General features: G+C 31.2%; 1 protein-coding gene across 1 annotated transcript in view; it reads right to left on the bottom strand.

Annotated features, from left to right (window-relative positions):
- The window catches only part of LOC143063814 (uncharacterized), a 100,204-nt gene that overhangs the window by 48,041 nt on the left and 25,554 nt on the right, over positions 1-26,609 (bottom strand). Inside the window, exons 5-11 of the mRNA XM_076236195.1 lie at positions 26,062-26,184; positions 25,142-25,280; positions 12,394-12,501; positions 7,215-8,645; positions 6,263-6,337; positions 1,904-3,388; positions 831-929 (exon numbers count right to left, since the gene is read on the bottom strand). Of these exons, the coding sequence (XP_076092310.1) occupies positions 831-929; positions 1,904-3,388; positions 6,263-6,337; positions 7,215-8,645; positions 12,394-12,501; positions 25,142-25,280; positions 26,062-26,184 (3,460 nt within the window). The remainder of the gene's footprint in view (positions 1-830; positions 930-1,903; positions 3,389-6,262; positions 6,338-7,214; positions 8,646-12,393; positions 12,502-25,141; positions 25,281-26,061; positions 26,185-26,609) is intronic.

Raw genomic sequence — 26,609 nt, 5'->3', positions numbered from 1 at the left:
GTGGACTTATTTTTCTTTTCGATAGAAATACATAACTTTTTTGTGTTAAAAGATAAACACGATCTGTTTTTTTGTTAAATTATTTGTAATTTATGTGTTATATAAATATTGCATAAATTTGTACATTTCATTTTTACAAATAACTCAAATTTATCAAATGATTATGAATGTAGGAAAAAAACGTCATTTTTTGCTGTATATTAATCAACTTAAAAAAAATTGCACTATTTACGTTTTCATGAAAATTGGTACACATAATCTTCTTACGTAATCAAACCAAAGTTTATTTTTAAAAAGAGGGGTCCATGAACTCGTTTTCAAATTAAATCAGTTTGAATGATAAAAATCAGCCGAAATCTGCATCTTTTCACCGTTTGACGTCGCGAAAATAACAATTTACGTTAGCAACGTCATTACCTCCCCTGTAACTGTATCGTATGCCCTTAACTGGAACTGTTTTTTGTGTTGATGCTTAAGCCAAAATAGTCACTTAATTTAATAAACTATTTAGTAAAAGATCATCATCTCTATATAAGGTTAAAAACAAGATAAACCAATTATTAAAGCACAAAGTTCTAAGACAGCATAAATGTATGCGCATATACATGTAGTTCCCTTTAAGCTTATGGCATGTAAACTACAAAGTAAAAAGATGAAAAAACAAATGCATGCTGAACATCAATGATTTTAAATATGGTTGGAGCACAAACAAGTATTTATGTGATGTACACTATTCTTAAAATAAAAAAAGGAAGATGTGGTATGATTGCCAATGAGACAACTCTCCACAAGAGACAAAAAATGACACAGATGTACAGAATTAAACAAACCTTCTGCAGTGTCTATGTCTATTCCACGCCATGTTTCTCCGGCAACTGATTCCAACATCATCACAGGCATTTCATTGGTTCCATTTACTATCAAGGTACCTGTAGAATAGTATAAGAAAATGAGTCCTTGAATTCTAATAAAACGTAACAATTTTCTGTATATTAGTACAATTTACAAGGAAACACATAGTACTTAATAAGTCACGAGTACGAAACGGCATTTGATGTCATACACAACCGCCCCACCATACACCAATAACCAAATAGACATATTAAGATAATGAGATTTGCTATGATTGATAATAGGACAACTGGCCTTAGACCAAAGGAAAAAGATGTGAACAATTCCAGGTTACCTTAAATTCTTTAACAATGCGCGAAACTTATACCGTATTGTAATTTATATATTTGTTAAGAGTAGAAGCTGTTTTCAGATTCAAAGTGTACTGTGAAGCAGTACTGTCCAGGGGTCATAATCGTTTTTACATCGCAATACCAAATGAAATATAAATATTCTACCTCCATTGAATTTAACAAACATGAGCATAACTAATGAGTACACTGATGATTTTAGCTTTTTGACTTATTTGTAGATCAAGCATCTGATAAAAAAAAAAACGTCATTTAGGGTAATAACTTAGAGAAGGAGTCATCTGAAAATGTTGGTCAAAATGGACAGTGGGACGATCTTGACATTCTAATCATCTTTGCAATTGGCATAGGCCACTCTATCGATAACAATCTGTTAAATATTTTACATATTTCTCCTAGCCCTTTTTTAGTTGGTAGCCATGTTGGGAGAAGGATGAAACCATGCGACATATTTTCAAAAATGTGCTTGTAATGTTTTTTTTATCCATTTTTGTTTTAAATCTGTCTGCAAATGAACAAAGAGCAACAATACAAGCACTGTTCATTTTTACTTTCTATTAAATTTTCGTTTTTCCATGATATGTTTTTCTGCATCCGCATCCAAAATCGTTTTTTAAGATTTCATATGTAAAATTTAAAACCATCAATGAAAATTTAAAAAAATGTTATCTATAATTATGTTTTAACTCGTATATTCTTACCCACAACATTAATTCCAAAATCTTTATTGAACAATAATGTTACACCAGGATCTAAAGTAAGAGTATCAAATTCTCCAACTTCGATGTTAGCTGTCACTGTATATGGACTTCTGTCAACTGTCAATGTAAGTTCACCATTTACACGACCCCCAACCTCTCCAGTAATGCTGATGAAAGGTGGTTCTTCATTTTGGATATCAGAGACATTTCTGGATCCAAGATATGGTCTGAACATAACATCCAAGAGCGTGTCATCATAACTCTTATCATAAATCTTTTGACCGATTTCCTTCACATCAGTCGTTCCCCAGAAATTCAGAGAAGCATTTACTATTTCATTCTGATACTGAGCGGCTGAGTTTATCTTGATATTGAATGTAGCATTAGGATTCTCAAAAATGTTATGGAAAATGAACATATTTGGTGATCTAAACAGTAATATGGTGTTTAGATTGTTTTGAAAAATATTCCCAAGAAGTAAAATAGGAGGAACATTTACATTCGGTTGTAACAAATTTAAAACGGCAGTTGATCCAACATTTTCAACAAACAAATTGTCAGATATTGTCAAATTTAAATCAGAACTATGTACATCTATTTTCACACAGTCTGTGCCTTGGTGAAACGTATTCTCCGAGATGAAAATTACACCTACATTTCCATATATATAAACAGCATAATTCTTTACTGATGTAAAATAGTTGCCTTTTATTTCAAACAATTGATGAGCATATGAACGATACAGGTTCAAATACATACCATACCGATTTATAGCCAAAGGACTGTGTGTAAAAACATTATTGTACACATGGAAGAAATGTATTTGACCATGATAGTACCGTTCGTATATATATATATCATAGCCTGGGCTCAAACCATTAAATGAATTATGAAAAATATTGATATTTCTTTCTAAATCCGTACTTAATTTTGAACTCTTCCTGCAAGTCAATTGAAAATCAAAAGATTTTTCTGCCATTCTAAAAACGTTTTGTGTAACGTTAATATTAGTAGCTTGGGTTCTAATATAAACGTTCTTTGAATAGGCATAGGAACAGTAAAATGACGAATTTCTTATAAGTGAATTCAAATACCCAGAACAAGAATCAATATTAATTTGATAATAGCTATATGTCCCATATGAATTCAGATTACTTCCAAATAAATCAAATGATATATTAGTGATCCTATCTTGTGTTTGTAGCTCAGAAATCTCAAAGATTTTTCCAATCTTACTGGAAAAGATGCTGCTATTATCTCTTATGACGATACTATTAGATTTTCTGAATTCAACTTTAAGCATTTCGTTGTTGACAGTAATGTTACTATTTCTGAAGTATATATCTAGCTCTCCAATAAATTCATCAGCTACGAGAAAATTATCTGTATTCCAAACTGTTATACTATCTATGTTGACATCACAACTCTCTAAAATTTCTATACACATTTCTGCATCTCTTAGTGTAACATTCTGGAGGTTTAATCCTATAGCAAAAAATTGGAATAAAGTATGTAACTCTAAGACCATCAGATACATTATTTATTAGTCCCAGACTAAATTAATAGTACAAGTTAAAATATGATAAATGATCTTCACAGAAATTTATACAGATAACCACACTAGCTTATGTACTTCAGCATAAGTGTACAATGGACATCACAATCAAAGTCGAAGTTACTGACTGATTTTCTAGTAAGCATTTCATTTAATCGTTCATGTAATAATAACATTCATTCCATTGTTAAGAATTTTAACAATTATACATATGATATATCATTGTTGGGCTAAAGTTGAGACGAATTATATATACACACACACTTATATATATATATATATACATATGTGTGTGTATATATAATTCGTCTCAACATATGTGTGTGTATATATAATTCGTCTCAACTTTAGTCCAACTATGATAGATTGTCAAATTTGCAAATTTAAAGAAAAATTTAAAGATCAATCATTGTTGGTCTAAATTTGAGACGAACTACATATGTACTAGTCAACAAAGGTAACGATAAAAAGTTTGAACTCCAATTTATCATCTATAATACTAAAATTACGCGGACCAATTTGTCAGCCGTCATCGGGTAAAAACGACAAATCAAAGAATTCAACTCTATATATAACTAATATAGGACAATGGTAAAGATTAAAAATTACACCACTCCAGACCCTTTTGTTTTCCTCATAATTAATATTGCCAATAATTAACAAGTTCCGGGTCGAATCCGATACCAATAATATATTCACCTGTTAGCTAATACCTTATCTGTACATTCCGCATTTGACAGGCGCACCACCAAACGGTGTATTTAGGATTTTGCTATATACAGTTATCAAAAGTACCATTATTATAATTGTATACGCCAGACGCGCGTTTCGTCTACATAAGACTCATCAGTGACGCTCAGATCAAAATAGTTAAAAGGCCAAATAAATACAAAGTTGAAGAGCATTGAGGATCCAAAATTCAAAAAAGTTGTGCCAAATACGGCTAAGGTAATCTACTCCTGGGGTAAGAACATCCTTAGTTTTTCGAAAAATTCAAAGTTTTGTAAACAGAAAATTTATAAAAATGACCATATAATTGATATTCATGTCAACACCGAAGTGCTGACTACTGGGCTGGTGATACCCTCGGGGACAAAACGTCCATCAGCAGTGGCATCGATCCAGTGGTGTAAATAGTTATCAAAAGTACCAGGATTATAATTTTATACGCCAGACGCGCGTTTCGTCTACATAAGACTCATTAGTGACGCTCAGATCAAAATAGTTAAAAAGCCAAATAAATAAAAAGTTGAAGAGCATTGAGGATCCAAAATTCCAAAAAGTTGTGCCAAATACGGCTAAGGTAATCTACTCCTGGGGTAAGAACATCCTTAGTTTTTCGAAAAATTCAAAGTTTTGTAAACAGAAAATTTATAAAAATATATACACGGGTCATAATCAAAGGGCTGACACTACTAAATTCAATCATTGTCAAATTGTTCCCTATTGTAGTTTCATTCAGCAATCAGCAAGACTTTCTAAGATAACTAATATAGGACAGTGCTGTTGATTAAAAAAATACTCCATTCCTGGATAGCCAGGACCTTTTGTTTTCCAAATAATTAATATTACCAATAATTGATAAGTTCCAGGTCGACGGGTTCAAACAGAAAGATTTGAAAGCAGAGAAAACTGTGTATCATATAATCGACATGACTTTATCAGATGACAATACCAATTACTAAAATAAGGCTTAGGCATAGTTATATACTTTAATTCAGTCACGGACCCGCGATATCACGGGTGTGTACTTGTAAAGTATAATAAATAGGAACAACTGTTAGACTATCTAATGGGAAACATTCATTTGCAAAGCAAATGCACATGATTAAAAGAATCTGACCGAATTTGAAAGTGAGAAAATTCCATGGTAATGAACACAGGGATCAAATTTATTTTGCAGGAAATGATGACAAAAGTCGGCACTTAATTTCGAAGATGAGAATTAAGTATTCAAATATCTGCAAAGGCATTTCGTCAAAAAATGATAGACAAATTTAAGGACGAAAGGTTTCAAAGGAGAATTTTCTTTGCTTATTAAAATCGAGTACTTGGCAAACATGTTCGTTATTTTGACATAATAAAATTGAACTTTGGATTCATCATGAAAAACATTTTGTTGACTTATTTGTATCACATAAAATCATCCACATGTAGGTAAAACGATGATTGACATTACGTTTTGTCTCGAAAATGAATTAAATAGACTCAGACAAATCGTTATGACACAATAAGTACGTGAATGTCTATTGATATACATGTTTATATCTGGACCATCGACAGTCTTCGTATGATATCTCGATTGGTAATGAGATGGCGTCTAGTCAAGTATACGCACGAAAATATGAAAAATTAAAACTAGTTAATGCATTGCATACAGTGTATATTTTTTTTTTTTTTTACTTTTTGATTTTTTATATAAACGATTAAATATGTTATAAATCAAATATGAGAATTTCAGTCAAATCGATTATCATGAATTTGACAAATAATTCCCTTCATGAAAAGTTATGAACATGTCACTGGTACACGTTTTGTCAATATGAATGATAAGTCGAGTTTATTCTTACGAAAACAAGATCTTAGTCAAATGTGCACGTTTTGGGGATCGATCATTCATCACAAGAGACATTATTAACAGTAGAAAAATTTAAAAACTTTTTTACGTCAGAAATCTTAGAATATGAAGATAATTTATGCAGGTATTATTTCGCGAAAAATAAACCTCACACGATAAGTCCAATATACATATTTAAATTAAAAAGAATGATGCACAAATTATAGAATATGACACTGTTTCTTACCTTTCTCGTATATGTGAAACCCAGTCCATTTAAAGTCTCGGCCCTGTAGTTCAGAGTTTGTAATTTCTAACTTTCCTGCAAAATTATATAACATAGACAGTATCATGGTAAAGTTTCAAATGGCAAAATTTATTTTTCTGCAAATATTCAAAATGGCTGCCGCACTCAGTACATCTTGAAAAATATAAAAATTTATCATATTAATACAAGCAGATATAATCTGAAACAAATCCAATGTGATGTAAAATAATTGGCCCGTTTAGCAAACAGCTCTAAAAAGCTTAATAGTTGCTTTTGGACCATTTTGATAATTCCCGCGGTTTTTTTTTTATATCAGCTCTTAATGAAGTAGGTCTTCCTATTTTAATTTATTTATTTTGTAACTGTTTTCTTGCTTTATAATTGGAACATCTTACATATCCATCTGACGGTGACATAATATCAAAAGCCTTCACCATAAAGTCTTGTATGTACTCCTAACATATTTTTTAAAGTTTGTTTTAATTTTTTTGTTTAACATTAACTTTATCATAAACGTTTTCAAGATAATACTCCATAACACAGAAATTTCTTTCAATTTAATATTTCGCGGGACAAGAACTCAAAACAGGGTTGTATGATAGGTCTGAAATTTTTTGTGGCAGATAATTCTGAACATGCCAATCATTTTAATTAAATCAGTGTTGCTTTAACTGATTTATGTTTTAAGACTTTAGCCAAAACACGCATATTTTTATGGACAAGAATTATAAAAAAAAAACAGCATACTAGATGCCTTAAAGATCATACAGCACAAATTTAGCTGGAAACGGTCCACTTGTTTCAGGGAAGATTATCTTTGACAAAGTTTTTACTGGTCGCAAATGTATGTCAAAAACTTACATGGCCTTTTTTGTCAGATGAGATCAAAATAAAAAGTAGAACTATCATTATCAATAATTGTATAGCATACCATAACTCCTCATTCCTCTGTCTTGACTGAAATTAAAGAATGCTTTGGATATCTGTACATCTCCATTTTCTGCAATTAGTATACTTCTCTTAACAATAAATATACTATCTTCTGGCAAAAGCAGAGGAACTGAACTATCAAAAATACCTTCAACTATGTATACATTTTCGTCTGATTGTTGAATAAATTCAAAAGCATTCGATATGTTCAGTGTTGAAAGCATTGTGATGTCTATGTAAAACTGTTCTACAGTTACCAGCGCTGCTCTCGAGTCAACAAAAAAGTCACAAATCTTTGACTTGATAGTATCTGTGTCTGTGTGACCCCAAAAATTATAACTGGCTGAAATTGCATGAGTTCTGTTGAATATACTTTCAACCTTGATGTAACATGGCGTTAAAAGGTTGTCAATAAATTTATTCTGAGAGAAAATGTGTTCAACTCCATCTTTTATGTCTACAAGAGAATACATCAAGCAACTTTGCACAGTATTTCTAATAAAATTCAATCTAGCATTAGATATTGTTACAAGGGAAGTTTTGCTATTACTTGACACTTGGGTGTTGTTCATGAATACATTCCCTTGGATATTGATCGGCATAATACTGTCAGGTCCATTAACGGATAATACAGCATACGAGTTCCTGAATGTATTATCAAATACCTTCAAATCTGATTGGTGTCCTACTTTACTGAGTCCTATTACTGGATAGTTGCCACGACAGTTATGGAAACTGTTGCCAATTATATTGATGCTTACCTCCCCTAAATGATATACCTCAACAGATGATCGATCAAAATTACTTCCAAATGTTGTGTTGATAATCGTAAGGACAGAATAGTAACAAGAATAACAGTACCCTACGTACATATACACTGATTGTAATCTATTGTTAGATAACTCGGAGTTTATAATAGTGATATTTTCTGTGTAAGGGCTTGCATACCATCGATAGGAATAAATTCCATTTGATCCAGTATGACCTTTTATGAAGGTGTTATTAACGAAAATACTAGCAATACCTCTTGAACCTGAATATATACCATGATTGGAGTTACGTTCAATAGACGACATGTCTATATAAAGGCGTGATAAAACATTATGTAATGCTCTGTTGAACCAACTACCAATATGTATCCCATATCCAGAACTTAGACTTATATTACATTTTTTTATGAAGAGTGATGGTTTTTCTGTCGTTCCTTGAAACTGTATTCCATATTGATTGTAGATGAATTCTGAGTTTCGGATTTTGAATGTTGTTTCCGGAATAAATTCTTCTTTTGTTACAGTTAAATTAATGCCTTCACTGACTCTTAATGCAGTATTACATGAATAGAAAGTGCCAAAATTTATATCCATGTCTTCACTGGTTCCTTGTACACATATGTCTCCTTGTCTTATAACTGAATGTGCTATATTTAAAGTACCTGAAATAAGATGTCATAAAATAATCACAATAAGATGGAGTCATAAAATAATCATTATAAGATGGAGTCATAAAATAATCATAATAAGATGGAGTCATAAAATAATCATAATAAGATGGAGTCATAAAATAATCATTATAAGATGGAGTCATAAAATAATCATTATAAGATGGAGTCATAAAATAATCATTATAAGATGGAGTCATAAAATAATCATAATAAGATGGAGTCATGAAATAATCATAATAAGATGGAGTCATAAAATAACCATAATAAAATAGAATGTGGAATATTGCCCATTAGACAACTACCAACCAGTGACCAAAAGAAGTGGAAGTAAGCAATTATACGTCCACACATGACCATCAACATTTTAATACAAGTTTCCCTCATTCGGATTAACATAGATACTATAAAAACCTAATTTTCTTACTAAAGTAACAGCATTTTACACTGAATACCAGTTAGATTTTATAAATCACAACAAAATTCACATGATGGGAGTTATTCCCCTTACTTGCTTTGTCACTGGAAGATGAATCATAAAAATTAAATGTGTAAATGTATTGTTCACAAGTAAAGCTTGGTTCACATATTTGTTTACCTTCGACATATCTTCAACCCAATTGAATGAAAATGCTAAACATGAATTTTATACCTTATTCTAAAACATTGAAAATAACATCATTTAAAAATTTATAGACAAAAAAAAGAAACATTGAATACTTAATTTTGTCAGATTCTACTCAATCACGAATTACCAAAACATCCACTTTAACTGTTTAACAATAGATTGAGTATAACTCTATGTCCTTTCCATTGCATTAATATACCAAATAAATAAATAACATTTCATAGCTGATTCAAGCATTGTCATAAAATTCATAAGTCTGGGTCAATCTTCTCAAATACAACTAAAGTTGATATTTATAAACAGTGTTACGTTACTGCAGAGAAAATATCATGAAAACGAACACCACAGTTCACCTATTAAAAAAGATATTTTATATTTATGAAAGTTAACAGATGGGAACACATGAAACATATTTAAAATAAAAAACAACAAATGCATCAGCTCACTTCTTAATATATACACAACAACTATGATGTGTAGATTGTTTATAAAGTTCAGGATCAATAAAACATTGCCACCAAAACATGAACAGACAAAGATTCCAATCACCAATCATAGTATAGAAAACAAGAGGCTCCTACTAGCATGAATTGCTCATATGGTAAAAATATTCCGTTTTGATTGTAATTTTTATCTTTATTGCAATAAATTATCGGGCAACAAATTCTTAAAGCGTTATCAAATTGTTCAGTCATATTCTGTATATTCTGTATTGAATGATCATGTTTGCTGTTTACATTTTTTATCTATATTTCTTAGTTTATTAGTTCCAAAATCATGAAAATTTGTAAAAAACTTCATTTCAAGATAATAACTCCTTTTAAAAGAGACATCCTACATTTTGGTGACACTGGGTGTTCTGTTTGTATATCCTATATTGTTGAACATTTTGCTACTTACAGTATATTTCTATCTGTTATAATTCTTTGGATAATTGGCAAAACCATCACAATTTGTAGACCTTCCCTTTTTTAATTTGCCTTGGAGTATTTTTGTTATATCTTTTTGTTTAAATTCGTCATTTAGAGACCATAATATTTTTCAGGAGTCATCAAATGGTTCTAGTTATTAACAATGTTGATAAATTTGTAATGACGTTTTGTTTTGCTTCTAGCAGTTTCTTTCGATAATAAAGTTTTAAATAGTTAATAGACAGAAATATTACAAATAGCAAAATATTGTCATTTGATTAAGGGTAATACATGTAACTCATAAAGGAGTCATCTTATAACTTTGGTGCAACCAGAAATTTGATCAATATTGACATTCTGAGCATTTCGTCCAGTCAGATTTTCCTTAGTTTTCAAGATAAAGGTCAAATAGTGCGTTTACCCTTATATTCTATTTCAAGCCATGCTTGTTAAATGACTTCAAAACAACAGAAACCTACTAAATACCATAAGAATTATTTCCCTCAAGTTTGGTTGAAGTAAGTTTTTTCGAAGTTCAGATGAGAAAATCTTAGAAAACATATACGAAGACAATGAACATCGGTTGACGCAAGTAAACTCATATGGAACAAGATGGTATTCAACTGAGAAAGACTTCCAGTGAAATTCACTGTCATTTTCATAAAGAGAAAGAGTGGTTCTGAGACAGTTGTGAATTTCTATCCTAATTATTAATCCGTTTCGAAATGTCATTTCAATATAATTATGAATAGTTTCGACGATGTGAGCTAATCCAAACCACAAAGTAATTATTTTTTTGTTCCATTGTGAATTTGAAACTTTCACGGATTTTTCATGTCTTAACGCCATAAAATCTGCAACAGTCCCTCATCTAGATGAAAACTCAAACTCAATCAGTAAATTCTGTAAATAACACCCCTTTATACAATTTTCGTGGAGTTTAATACAGTTGACATCCTCTTCGTTTACCCAAGATTGATCTATGTTAGACATTGTTGTTTACACATGTTAAAGTCTTTGCCCAAAACGCCAAAAAAAAATAGTCATTCAAGGACAATGCCTGTCATTTGATAACAACTGACAATTTCATCTATACGAACATATTTGCAGTACTTGAATTGATGGTAAAATATTCAAAATAAAAGGCAATGGCACATAAATTTGTAAAATCGTCATTCAAGGTCAAAATCTCTTATAAGTAGCACGATCCACTGACGATTTTGGCCATTTAACTTATTTGTAGATCTTGTGATTTTGACCATTTTTTTTTATTTTAAAGTTTCAATTTATCTTTTTTCAAGATGAAAGCCAAAATCGCAAAACATTTGTAAAAATCGTGATTATAGGGCATTAACTCTTATAAGGAGTCGGCTAATGATTTGGTCCATGCTGACTTGTAGATCTTGTCATGTTGGTCATTTTTTTTCTTTTTAAAGTATCTCTCTATCTTTTAAATTATTCAAGATTCTAGACCAAAAAGTAAAAAAAGAATGGTTGAATTCGTTATTTAAAAGAAGTCACTCCTATAGAAGAAGTCTGACAGATTTTAGGTAAACGGACAGTAGGTAGATCTCATCGCAATATTTTGCCAGTGTCAGATTTGTCAGAAGTTAAGCGGTTTTTAGTAGAAACAACTTGTATTTTACTCCTATGTTCTTTCTTCGTGTCAGCCGTGTTGGTTGGCAAACGGTTCCTAAGACAAAGTTTTTTACAACTATATACTGAAATGATGATTACGGCCAAGAAGGTCAAATGTTAACGGACCCCGACGGACAACGACGAATCCCTACGACAGACTATGGATGCCAAGTGATGAGAATAGCGCATTGGCCCCACGAGCCTGGTGAGATAAAGAGAATGTACATGAAATTTTCAAACAATTTTCTATGTCACAACTTAATCTTTTATTTTTTATTGCATGACTATTTGGACTAACAGACTTTTAACTTCACAAGTACACAAGGAACGTAAAAATATTAAGACATATTTTTTTTACTTCAATAGTCCAAAGGTAATGATTTATCAATATATTAGTTTTAAAAAAATGACATTCTTAATTTAGTTTCATTCATCCTGATCAACATGATTTGTGAAGTCTATTCTGTCCTGTGATAAGTTATAAGCAAAATGAGTGTTTTCATCCACAATTTATTCTATCTTCAACTATATATATTAAAGAAAGTTGAAACTGTGGCAAAATTACCTCCTGGTTTAAGTTCTAGACCTTTCCATTTGTTCTTGAAGCTTGTAACAGGATAATCTGAACTGAACATTGCTGTTAATCCTGGAATTCCTTTCGTTACCAATGAGCCTTAAAACATAAAAATATATTTAATTGCTACATTCACATGAAGAAGGAGAACATCAATCACAGGTGCTACAGTATAAAATTGAATGCTGTTTCTTATCTTTAATCACAGTAATAGCAAGTGACCATCCCATTTTGCAGGAAGTGGGGAAGCACTTCTTGCTAAAATGTGATAATAAAATTCAGAATCGAAATGTGGAATGTGTCAAATAGACAACAACCCGACCAAAGAGCAGAAAATAGCACAAGGCCACCAATGGGTGTCCCACACAGCGAGAAAACTCCACACCCGGAGGCTGGCTTCCGCTGGCCCCTCATTGAAAATCGAGGTCACACTTGCTGTCATTTCATACAATTTTTTAAATTTTGAATCGGAAAAATCAAAACATTTAAAGCAAAAGACATATTTTCTAGTGACATATAGTAAACAACTGCATACGAAAAGGGCGAGTTTTAATGTAGATCATAGCTCGTAAAATATTCATCAAATTAAAATCATTATTATAAAATTTAATCTATAATTATTACCGGAATACTAATTTATTGTTATATAGTAAAATATTTATAAATAAAAAACATTGTTATAAATATATATTTATCACTGGTCAGGAATAATAATTTATTGGTATATATTTATATCAATTATCGATATTTAAAAAATATATTGTCATCAATTTGTTTCAAAACTATGCATGTGTTACCTAGACAACAAACATATCGTTTCATTTCAACTAATTTACAACTAACATGTTTATTACTAGTTTTCTTACTACTATAACATAAATTATCATTTAGAGAGAAGCAAAAAAAATACCAGTGGTACATTAAAACTCACAAGTCAAAAACAAACTGACCACATCATGGCCAATAAAAGAAAAAGACAAACAGACAAACAACAACACACAAAACAACATAGAAACCCTAAAGACTGAGCAACACGAACCCAACCAAGAACTGAGGGTGATCTCAGGTACTCCGGAAGGGTAAACATATCCTGCTCCAAATGTGGCATCCGTCGTGTTGCTCATGCAAGTACAACCCCGGTGATATGGCTTATTCGGTAGGTCACATTCAGGGGGATAGGACGAGATTGTATTTACGACAAATGGAACATATCCGTCATAATCTGTGACGGATATGTTCCATTTTATATTAACTTTTGATATAAAGCATATGGAAATAGTGTAATTAATATTGGGAGTGTAAAAAATTCATTAAACGTTTTGATAAATAACGTGGTCCTTTTAATTTTGTTGACAGTTTTGACTTTTCAACTATTTACACTTCTACACAATTTTATCAGACAAAAGTTTTCCTTTGTAATTAAATTGTCGTTTAAAAAACTGATTCCCAGTTCATTTGTTGCAAATCGCACAAAGCGTTCTTCTGTAATGAGACAGTTTGGTAATAGTATGCTAGATATGCTTACTGGACATGTGTGATGAGATGATTAAAGCTTTATTTGTTTTCCTCGGCAACATACTTCAATAGTAAACTTTTTCTTTTTCTGTTACGATTAACAGTTTATGGCCAAACTAAGTCAAGAACAGCCTAACTTCCATTAAATGTACCGTTATCTTTAGGATATTTTCGTTAAATAATCAAAAATTCCCTGAATATACTGCCGAAAATTACCCAACGGATCTTACTTAAACAATTCAAATATTACCAGGAATAACTATCCTTTTATAGATTAGATATTTCAGTGTGACACTGGAAACTCTGTGCAAAAAATAACAAAAGGGACGATTTTTTGTTCCCTTTTGTTAATTTCTTTTTTTTGGACGGTTGTTTTCCTTTGCTACCATCTTACGTATTTCGTATATTTCAACTCGTACGCTATGCCCGTGTCCGTAGTGAAATTATGGATTTCAATGAACGTAATCTTTGTCTATAGCTATTACTGTTAAATTATTAACTCAAGGCATTCTTTCACACATATATATATAACGAATTCATTTTTAAGTTTATAAATAAACTTATTGTAAAAGATTACCAATTCAACACAGTAATTCGATCTTTGAATGTGAATTTTATGGGTACAAATATTGATTAGTTAATGAATTAAAATCCAACTACAAATGTAAATACTATTGTTATGCACCGTGTGAAATATGTACATCAACGGTACTGCAACCTGTTAATACCTATATTTTGGCATTGCACAAGATCATGTTCTATTCTGACTGATAATGTCGTCTTTAGTCTAAATCCATTAGATGTTGGATGTTTATTGATTGCTATTTTAGTTAGATAAATGATTTTTTATTAGTAACTATTGGCTTTGAACTATTTTTCAGTAACTGCAAGTACTATTAGATTTGTAGTTGGTGTCTTTTGTGTTTTTATCAGGTTTTTGTGTGTGCTTTGTATCGATTTGATGAGTTAAGCCTTTTTCAACTGATTTTTATATGTTGTTCTTATGTTGTACTGTTCTATCACTGTCACTGGTAAAAGGAGGGTTTGGCGACAGCAAACATGTTTGGCCAAGTAACAATCTGTATGTCCCAGTAGCCTGAAATTCGGCGGTTATCTCTTTAATGTGTTGCTGTATATCATATGGTATTTTTTATTGTTTATTCAGAAATCAAGCCGTTAATTTTCTGGTTTGAATTGTTTTCAACTGGACATTTCGGGGTCTTTTATCAATGTTTATAGCTTATTATTCGGTATCGTTTTTTGTATCATTGTTGCCGTACGGTGACCTTTAATTGTTAACTTTACGTCATTTCATCTGTGGTGGAGAGTTGTCTTATTGGCAATCATACCACATCTTCTAATTTTTATATTATAGTATGGTGATGTTAGGTGGACGAGCAGGCAAGTGGGGATGAACTGAAATGTGAGTTCCTAGTTTGTGTAATCATTTTTTCCTACAGTTTTCAACCCTGACCCCTGAAACTTCACAGGAAAGACTCCACATATGTTGTAATAGTGCACCTACTTTTAGAAATTTACACCAAGGAACTTACTTTAAATAAAACAAATGTATTCGGTAATAATTTTTTTTCCCTGGATTTAGATATTTCGGTTTTAAACGTGAAACTCCACACTAAAATTTACGACAAAAGGGACGATTTTTCGTTCCCTATTGTTAATTTTCCATTTTTAGATGGTGATGTTCTTTTGGCACCATCTTATGGTGTTTATATTTCACAGCTCGTTCGCTATGCCCGTGTCTGTTGTGATGTTTTTGATTTTAACGAACGTAATCTATGTATTACTGGTAAATTATTAAACCAGGGATATCGTTACAATAAATTACTTAAAACCTTTACTAAATTTTTCAATAGATATAAAGATTTGGTTTTGAAGTTTGGTTGTACTTGTAAAAAATTTATTTCAAACGGGATAGCACATCCTCATTTTTACGGAAATGTTGTTAACCGGAAATTTCGATATGATCCATGCAAACTTATCGCTCCTTTAAATAAACTTAATATTCTAAAAGGTTACCAATTCAACACTGTAATAAGATCATTGAATATTGTTTTTATTGGTATAAATATTGATTTTGTTATCAGTAAATTAAAAGCAAACTAAATATTACTAGTATGTTATATACATATACACATTCATGGATCTACAATCTGTCGATACCTGTAACTTGGCATTGCACAAGGTCATGTTTTTCTCTGGCTGTTTATGACGTCTTTACACTAGGACCATTAGATGTTGGATGTGTACGGATTAATAGTTTAGTCTTAGATGCATGATTTGTTTTATTAGTTGTTAGTGGCTTTGAACTAGCAGTCAGATAACTGCGAGTACTCTCAGATCTGTTCGTAGTGTCTTTTTTTTTTGTCGGGATGTACAAGTACCCGGCCACGTCCACTTGTATTTTTGTCCATCTGATGAGTTAAGCCTTTTTCAACTGATAAATTTGTATAGTTCGTTCTTATGTTGTACTGTTATACCATTGTCCCAGGTATGGGGAGGGTTGGTATCCCGCTAACATGTTTAACCACGCCATATTATTTAAGTATGTGCCTGTCCGAAGTCAGAAGCCTGTAATTCAGTGGTTGTCGCTTGTTTATTGTTACATATTTGTTTTTCGTTAAATTTTTTTATATAAATAAGGCCGTTAGTTTTCTCGTTTGAATTGTTTTACATTGTCTTATCGGGGCCTTTTATAACTGACTATGCGGTATGTTCTTTGCTCATTGTTGAAGGCCGCACGGTGACCTATAGTTGTTAATGTCTGTGTTATTTTGGTCTCTTGTGGACAGTTGTCTCATTGGCAATCATACCACATCTTCTTTTTTATAATAAACTAATTAATTTTTCAGTTAAATTTAAGAAAGAAACTAGTTTTGTGTAATCAATTTCTCCTTCATTTTTAAACCCAGATCCCTCAAACTTGTCAGGAATTGTGCACTTGCTATTAAAGAACTGTTGCAGGATTTTTTTCTCATATTTAAAGTCTTGAAAACATTTCAATTGTTTAAGAATTATTCTGCGCATTCCGGCTATTTGAGTCTTCGATCTATTAAAATAAAAAAAAATCGTGTCCACGTAGTACAAGAATAACATGAATAAGGAAAATACATTAATAGTTCTATACTCCTGGGTTGCTTTTATGCAAAAGGAAAGCGTATGACAGAATCAAATGATTTGAAAGGGTCCGTTACACCTTCATAGGGATACATCCAACTTTACCATTTGAAACCCTTCGTAACACAGCGTCATTGCAAGTAGCAACCCTCTATCAAGAAAATAGGAAAGGAAACCCGAGCCCTATACTACTACAGCTGGAAAGTCGCTTCACTGAAATGGAACGTTCACAATGGAAACATTTAAATCATCGCTTTTTCGTAAAGTTTAAATATGCATGAAATATTTACCACTGGAGGTTAAGCAAACAACAACAAATCTCTTATAATAACCTAGTTTTCCATCGGAAGAATCTAGTTATTAAAATATTTATATACAAAAGACAGATTTTGTGTATCGTTTATCAAATTCTGATGATTTTATGTTGTTATATCAACAAAATTCGTGTTAAGTTTTTGACGATTTTTCTTTATGTTATTTGGGAGTTACGGTCTATGATTGACGAAAGATGATACTTTTGGCATTTACTTATGTAATTCCATTTATTACGAAAGTGCATTAGGGTCATCCTTTTTTATTTATTTTTTTTTTCAAATTGTCGACTTTAATCTTGAAATTATCAACTTTAATCTTGCAATTTCCAACTTTAATCTTGGAATTATCAATTTTAATCTGGGTGGAGGGGTTAACTTCGATTTTTTTTGGTAAGGGTGTGTGCTATGTTTGTCTAAAACAATGTACCCATTTTATATAATATTAACTAATATATAGTACCTATATTTATATATTAAAATTGAGACCCGCCATGACATTTCCAGGCTTATGGAGGTAGAACGTCATTGTTAGAAAAATTATAAACATGATAAATATCGAGATTCAATGAAATACGTATGGCTTCTTTTTTGAGGACGCCGATCTATACATTATATATTAGTTTTGAAGAAGTTTTACTTTATCGTTTGAAGTGAAAAATATTTGAATCTACATTTTAAATTGATACACAAAAAAAATCAAAATTCTCTGCTCTATAGATTTCATTTCATAAATGGAGTCTGAAATATATCCATCACAAATGCACCGTATAAAATTGATATATCAAAACACTTAGTTATAAACTGTTACGCGTCGCATACTATGTATAGAGACATGCATAATAAATCTCAAATAAAAGAAGGAATTCTTAAAGCTTACTTTGACAAATTTTAAACTAACTTCATTTCAACAAGTTTAAATCACATGTTCTAAAATAGAGCTACAAAAAAACCAAAATGCTCTGCTCTGTAGATTTTCTTTCATAAATGGAGTCTGAAATTTATCCATTATAAATGCACCGTATCAAATGCATATGGAACACCAAGACTAATAAACTGTTACGCGTCGCATACTTTGTTTAGAGACGTGCATGATAAATCTAAATTAAAAGACACATTGGAAAGAAAAGGAATTATTAAAGCATAATTTGACAAATTTTAAACTAACTTCGTTTCAACAAGTTTAAATTACATGTTCTAAAATAGAGCTAAGAATTGTTTGTATTGTAGTAAATTTAATTCTTTAAAATTTTATTCAAATACGCTATTGAACATTACTAAGAGCCAATAAATACAATAATTTTGTATTTTATAAATTAGTGCCTTCAATAAATAAAAGTCGTCATAGAACAGTCTCATTTTCATACCGGTATTCGAAATGACTCGTTTCCTTGCTATTACAAAAACTATGTCATAACACCAGTGTACGTATAGGAGCCAGGGGTAAAAAGGGGACAAAACTAAGCCCCCTCCCATTTTAAGACAAAAATTGAAACTAAAAAATGAAAATGAAAGAGAACAATCACTTAATTTAAGATTATTACACTACATAGAAAATAGCTTTTTTTCTTGTCACTTTCAGAAGTTTGCCTTCCCCCTTTTCTACACACAAACTTTTTTTTAAACTTATCCATTCTTATAAATGGCATATTTCTATACGAAGCTATACACAGACAGACGTGCCGCCGGAATATTCTCAGCTACAGCGGAGGGGGCATAAATTTTAACGCTTGTCCGTCTGTACGTCCATACGTATTCATGGGAAAATTTACAACTTTGAAGTTTCCGCAATTTAACTTTATTTTGCCTGAAACAAATACTATGAAACTTATTCACAATGCTAATTACCACCAAACTGAGATCAAGTTAAAATTTGGCTGGCATCACTTTCACCGTTCAAGCCCATTTATAAATAGAAAATATGTTAAATTTGTCGTCTACGTACGGGGCGCCGAATGGGACTCTTGTGGTTTTGTACTCAAAATTCAATTTTGTACGGACAAAAGTGACTTTTGTTCAACAAAAATGAGTTCAGTTTAACAAAATTTGTATCATACTACAAATTTAAAATTTTGTCATACAAAATTATCTATCAGCGGACAAAAGTCACTTTTGTCATGACAAAATTCATTTTTGTTACACAGACTTGAATTTTGTTACCTAATTTGAAAATTGGGCGACAAAAGTCAATTTTGTATTGAAATTAGTTTAGTTTGGTTTCTGTGAACTCATTTGCATACAAAATCGACTTTAGTTACACAAAATTGACTTTTGTTACACAAAATTGACTTTTGTTACACAAAATTGACTTTTGTTACACAAAATTGACTTTTGTTACACAAAATTGACTTTTGTTACACAAAATTGACTTTTGTTACACAAAATTGTCATTTGTGAGACAAAATTGACAAAATTTACTTTTGTCTCAACAAAATTGACAAAATTGACTTTTGTCTCAACAAAATTGACAAAATTGACTTTTGTCTCAACAAAATTGACAAAATTGACTTTTGTGAGACAAAATTGACCAATGTGATCAACAAAATTGACAAAATTAACTTTTGTGAGACAAAATTGACCAATGTGAGACAAAAGTGACTTTTGTCTCAACAAAATTGAAAAAATTGAATTTTGTCTTAACAAAATTGACAAAATTGACTTTTGTCTCAACAAAATTGACAAAATTGACTTTTGTCTCAACAAAATTGACAAAATTGAATTTTGTCTCAACAAAATTGATTTTTGTCTCACGAAAGTCAATTTTGTCTCATAAAAGTCAATTTTGTTGTTACAAAATTGAATTTTGTCGTCACAAAAATGAATTTTGTGGTCACAAAATTGACTTTTGTCTCAACAAAATTGACAAAATTTACTTTTGTCTCAACAAAATTGACAAAATTGACTTTTGTCTCAACAAAATTAACAAAATTGACTTTTGTCTCAACAAAATTGACAAAATTGATTTTTGTCTCAACAAAATTGACAAAATTGACTTTTGTCTCAACAAAATTAACAAAATTGACTTTTGTCTCAACAAAATTGACAAAATTGATTTTTGTCTCAACAAAATTGACAAACTGACTTTTGTCTCAACAAAATTAACAAAATTGACTTTTGTCTCAACAAAATTGACAAAATTGAATTTTGTCTCACAAAATTGAATTTTGTCTCACAAAAGTCAATTTTGTCTCACAAAAGTTAATTTTGTCTCACAAAAGTCAATTTTGTCTCACAAAAGTCAATTTTGTCTCACAAAAGTCAATTTTGTCTCACAAAATTGAATCTTACCTCACACAATTGACTTTTGTGAAATAATTTCCATATCAGGTAACAAAAGTCAATTTATACCTTTTAGACAAAATTGACTTTTGTCATGACAAATATGAATTTTGTCTACAAAAATGAATTTTGTCATGACAAAAATGAATTTTGTCATCACAAAATTGAAGTTCTCACAAAACAAGTCTGTAGCACATAGTTTTGTAAGACAAAAATGATTTTGTTATGACAGAATTGAATTTTGTACAAAACCACAAGAGTCCCATTCGGCGCCCCGTACTACGCGCTCTAACTTTATTTGCTACAACCAAATGTTATGAAAGTTACATACAATGCTTATTACCACTTCAACAATGAGCAAACCCCATGCATACCACATAGCAAATCATATAAAATTCCGATGTCATTATATGAAAAAGAGGACTGCTTCAAATGCCATCAGCACCACTGAACCAAAATGTACATATGATACATATGCGGATAATAAGCATGTTCCAGAGAGATATACAGCCGGTAAAAACATAAATTAAAGCTGGTACTCCAGGAATATTTTCACCTAATTTGACACAAAGCTTCTTCTTTTTATCTTTATTATACACAAAGTTTCTGTAGCCTGTTGTACTCGTCGTTTAATTGCTATTTTAGGAGGGAAAGGAGAACTTTATTTGGAAATGTTATTTTTTAGTGCAAATCTTTTTTATTGTTACTACCAGAAAGTTTTCTTGTGAATTTTTAATTTATAGTGTATTTTCTAAAACAGAACCAACATTGAAAGATCAAGTTTTCAGTGTTTACTTAGAAGGTAATATTTTGACACTAGATTTCCCAAGGACAGCAATGAAAAAATCCGAAAACCCTTGATAAAATTGATATCCAGGAACATTGCAAAACATTTTCACCAGTTTCAAAGGCGGTTTCGGGGTAAAGAAATAACAGAAATAAATTAATAAATAATCATTTAAAATTTTTTATATAACAATCAAATATAGTATGTCAAAACTATGTAAGCATCCTCTACAATGAAAGAAAATTTGTCTTTTCGGACACAATGCGAATTGCTTAATTTCTTACAGCATAAAACTCTCAATGTGTTCCCTGTGTGGATAAAAAAAAACAACGCTATGATTTCCATTCTTCGCCTACAATGTACCTATTCTCTAATTTTACACCTGACAATAGTTCTCATTCACTACACCGAAAAGTGGACGACATATTTTTTGTGTTGTACAAATGAGGATGGTGCAAATTCTATATGTGCCTGTCCCAAGTCAGGAGGCTGTAATTCGGTGGTTGTCGTTTTTTGCTGTATATCAAATTTATTTTTTCGTTTGAATTGTTTTACATTTGTCATTTCGGGGCCTTTTATAGCTGACTGTGTGATTTGAGTTTTACTCATTGATGAAGGCCGTACGTTGACCTATAGTTGTTAATTTCTGAGTCATTTTAGTTTCTTGTGGAGAGTTGTCTCATTGGCAATCAAACCACATGCATCTTCTTATTTTTATATTATGAAAGATTCTCAAGTCATGAACAGAATTAGTTAATGCGAATCGAATTCGAATTACGTGTGAACTCAGCATTACTGTTTGTCCAATTTTGATTATATTCCTATGACGTGGATCGGTGCTTATAAATCCCGCCATTGTGTAATTGTGGTATGGTCAATTTTGAGTTCTTTACTTCATTTTTGCTTATGTATACTTGTTGGCTGCTGTACCCCGATTTCTGTCGATTTTACCTATTACGTCTGTTTGTTTCGCTCACATATTGTTCTCAATATAATGGAATTTTACACGACTGTCATACAAGTGAAAGTTTAGCTAGCAATAAAAACCAGGTTTAATCCAACCTTTTCTACATAAGGAAATGCCTGTACCAAGTCAGGATTATAATAGTTGTTCTCCATTCGTTAGATGTTTTTGAGCTTTTGATTTTGCCATTTTATAAAGGACTTTCCGTTTTGAATTTTTCTTGTAGTTAAGTATTTTTGATATTTTACTTTTTTATGCTAAAGAACCGATTCCTTTAAATACTGATCTCTAAACTGGTCTGATAGAACTACTGGTTCAAGAAATAACCTGTTTAGCTTCAAATCACTTCATTGGGCATTTCGGCCACAGATTGTAAAACTCGTCAATGGTTGAAAGAATCAAAAACCGTAAAGCAAACTACTAACAATAAACAGCTGTGCCATTGTTTGCATATTGAAATTGTTGTAAAAAAACACATTAAGAGGGTTTTTAAACAGAAGTCTGTAAAATGGCCCTATAGAATAAGTTGCATGAGGATATCATAGGATGTGTAACTAATGTTTAAAATATGAAGTCTTTTAACTCTTGAACATCAATCAGAAGATTTTTAAAAATCGAAAGTGATCCTTCATTCACGAATACCAACAACAGCTTAAGTTTGTAGTCGCATGAGTAATTTGATCCAAGTGTCGGAGAGTAAGTGCTTTACATGTAAAAAATAACATTAAATCTCAACGCTTTGGATTAAAAAATCAGAAGATAATAAAAAACGATACCTTACTTTTACCGATTTCAACAACAATTGTGTCTAGTTTCAAGTAAATCTACCGAATCATACTCAAGTTAGTGTAGTACTTGTGAAAAAAAACCTGACAGATTAAGTTCTGAAACTTTGGAACAATAAACGAGAAAAAAGTTCTAAATCATCAAGGGGTTTCCTTTAATCAGTTCTGATAATATTGTAACGATTTTAGTAAACCAATCTACATTAAAATGTAAGTTTACTCTAGGGAATATGTAGACAAAATGCTTGAAATCTGACAATTAGGGTATTTTGTCAATTGAACGACAAATTAAAAATATATCGAAATCGATTTTTTTTTCTCAGTAATCCCAGTTTTCAGTACATGGATCTAAGCCAACTCGGGTAAGTGTGTGATATGAGAAAAAGTGACATACATATAATAGTTCTAGCCCCATAACACTTCAGTGACAGATCAAAACACAACGTGCTGCAAACAGAAAGATGAATCATGGACAGACTGAGTACAATATGCCATAATATGTCCTTACGGAATATACAAATGTTGTAGACTGCGTATGATTTCATGTAAAGAAATAGAACGTTGTTGAACGCCTTACGATGAAAAACAATGTGAAACAAATTTTTAAAAAAGGAGTGCGAAACACAATAAACACGTGTGATATTTGTCGACAAATATATTTTCTAAGTTATAGTTCATATCAATCTCTTCAAACTGAACAACTGATGAAAAATCATAACCTTTTGCTTCAGTGAAAGGTCGCTGGAATGAAGCAAATGTAGTGCAATAAAAAGTATGTTTACCATCAAATTCCAGTGAATCGACTTCAATATAAAAAAGAAGATGTGGTATGATTGCCATTGAGACAACTATCCACAAAAGACCAAAAAGACACAGACATTAACAACTATAGGTCACCGTACGAAGCTATAATAGGCCCCGATAAGACAATGTAAAACAATTCAAACGAGAAAACTAACGGCCTTATTTATGTTAAAAAAATGAACGAAAAACAAATATGTAACACATAAACAAACGACAACCACTGAATTACAGGCTCCTGACTTGGGTTAAGCTCATAAGTCAAAGACAAACTGACAATCCCATGATAGAAAACAAACAAAAAAGTGACAAAAAGAAAAAAAAACAGTTTACAAACACAACATAGAAAAAAAGCAAAGACTACAGCAACATGAACCCCTTTAAAACCAGGGGTGACCTCAGATACATAGTAAGGGTAAGCAGATCCTGCTCCGCATGTGGCAACTTTCGTCTCTCACATGTAAGTACACATTTCTGTGATAATACTAACTATATGATGTCTCATGAGTAATAAGTTATTAACAACAGATATTAAATGCGGTTTATTGAGTAACAATAGCTTTGTTTTCCATCAACAAATTATTGTGTACTTGTTATTTGAATATTATTTTGCTCTAGTTATATTATTACTGCACGAAGTACTAATATCAGAGATGATTTACTAGAATTAAAGAAATTTCATAATTAAGATTAACTCCCTTTGACATATTTTTTTTACAAAATTTTATCGCAACTAAAAATGATATTTCAGCTCTCATCTCAAAATTTTGATAACCATTTAAACCATGCAATTTATGTTTAGGTCAAAGATATTAATAAACCGTTAAATTATTAAAGTTATCGTATTCAAGTCAAACTTCCGTTAATTAGTGGTACTGATACATTTAACTACATTTGTAGGTGTTCATTTGTTCCAACCTTCAGATATAAAAAGAAAGCATATTTGATGGAAATGGATGGTTGGAAAATTTTTGTATTAATAACATTGCACTTGCGTCATTATAACTAACAAATTTCATGTAAGCAGGTTCGGCTTATATTTTTCAATAGTTAATCAAACAGAGAGATGAATTCAAACTGTGCATTTTAAAAGACAAAAACGAATTGGCGAATTGATACAGTGAAAGAGCGATACCTATTGCATTAGCATTTAAATATTTACCAAGTATCCGTATTCCTGCATCAGGTTTTGTAAAGATAACAGATACACCTGCATGTATTTCTAGAGTTACTGATGGCCTTATTTCAATTGTTGTGTTGATGATTACTGGACTTTGACTTGGAATCCATGCTGTGTTTGTCTACAAACAGTTATGCTCGTATAGATCCAATATTATATAATCAACATTTGTAAGAAGCAAGTCCTTTTTCAAAACATAGTGATGACTACATATATAGCTTTTTGTGTTGATATGAATTATTATCAGTGATATGGTCATTATTAGACATTATTAGAAATTATCTACTTACAAAAGGTTTTACTAAGGATTTTCTATATAGATTAAATGCACAAATATAATCAAAAGAACTCTGCTCCAAGAATCATATATTGTGTGAAACATTGAAAAATCCATATGATATACACATAATTACGTACGTACTTCAAGTAGATATTTGCCAAGTGACAAGAAGTAGTACGGATTCAGGGTTCGATTAAACATTGAGCTATACTGATATCTTCACGGATGGCATACACAGCACATTGATTGAAACGTATATATGTGTACACATCGCTTATCGTCAATATTCACGTAAAGAAAGTGCAGTCATGGTTGCTGCATGTGTTTGCTTATTTAAACTAACTTATAAAAAAAACACTTTGAGAGTGTTGTCTACCAATCAAATGTTGCAATCGTTGTGAAACATTAAATTAATGTAATTTAAAACATTCACATGCGACTTTCTTGAAAAAAAAATCATCAAATAAAAGACACTTGCTTAATTTGGAGATAGACAAATAGTTGATGATAACTCTTTTGCAATTGAAATGAATATTCACAAAATCAAAATATAAGTCAAGAGTTCAGATTACTATATATGTCGTGACGAATACACTATAATTACTAAATAGGTGTACAATACCTCAACATCCTTTGAAAAATGGGTAATTGATTTTGTTTCATCTTGCAAATGACAACCATATAGCTCCACCTTCAAAGATGGAAGTCCATAGAAGTAAGTTGGATTAAAGATTAAATACCTTGTCTGAAATGTTGGAGGAAAATATAACTAAAATTATGCATGAAAATATAGTCCGGCGGATTTGTGAAAAATTGTGCACATCCTGTTACAAGCATGAAATTTGGCATAGACCTTCCTCAACTATTACTCTTTTATTTCAGATAGGGAGGCATTTGAAAAAAATGTCTCACTTCCGGTAAAATCCAAAATGGCGGACGTCATACTTAAATCAGCCCGATATTGAAGGCTAGCGTGTACAAATGTGTTATTATCATGCTACTATCATGATATTTGGTACAAACCTTTGTTTTTTTACTACTTTTGGATAAATTAAATAGATAAGGTGTCTTCAGAAACCCCACTTCCGGTTAAAATCCAACATGGCGGACATTTTACTTAAATAAGCTTATTTTTTAGGGAGGGTAATTGAAATGTGTTTTAACGTATTG

Source organism: Mytilus galloprovincialis, chromosome 2 (genome assembly GCF_965363235.1).
Source record: "Mytilus galloprovincialis chromosome 2, xbMytGall1.hap1.1, whole genome shotgun sequence".
In the NCBI taxonomy this organism is placed as follows: Eukaryota; Metazoa; Mollusca; class Bivalvia; order Mytilida; family Mytilidae; genus Mytilus; species Mytilus galloprovincialis.
The sequence above is the reverse complement of the archived record's forward strand: the minus strand, read 5'-3'. Positions and strand labels throughout refer to the sequence as shown.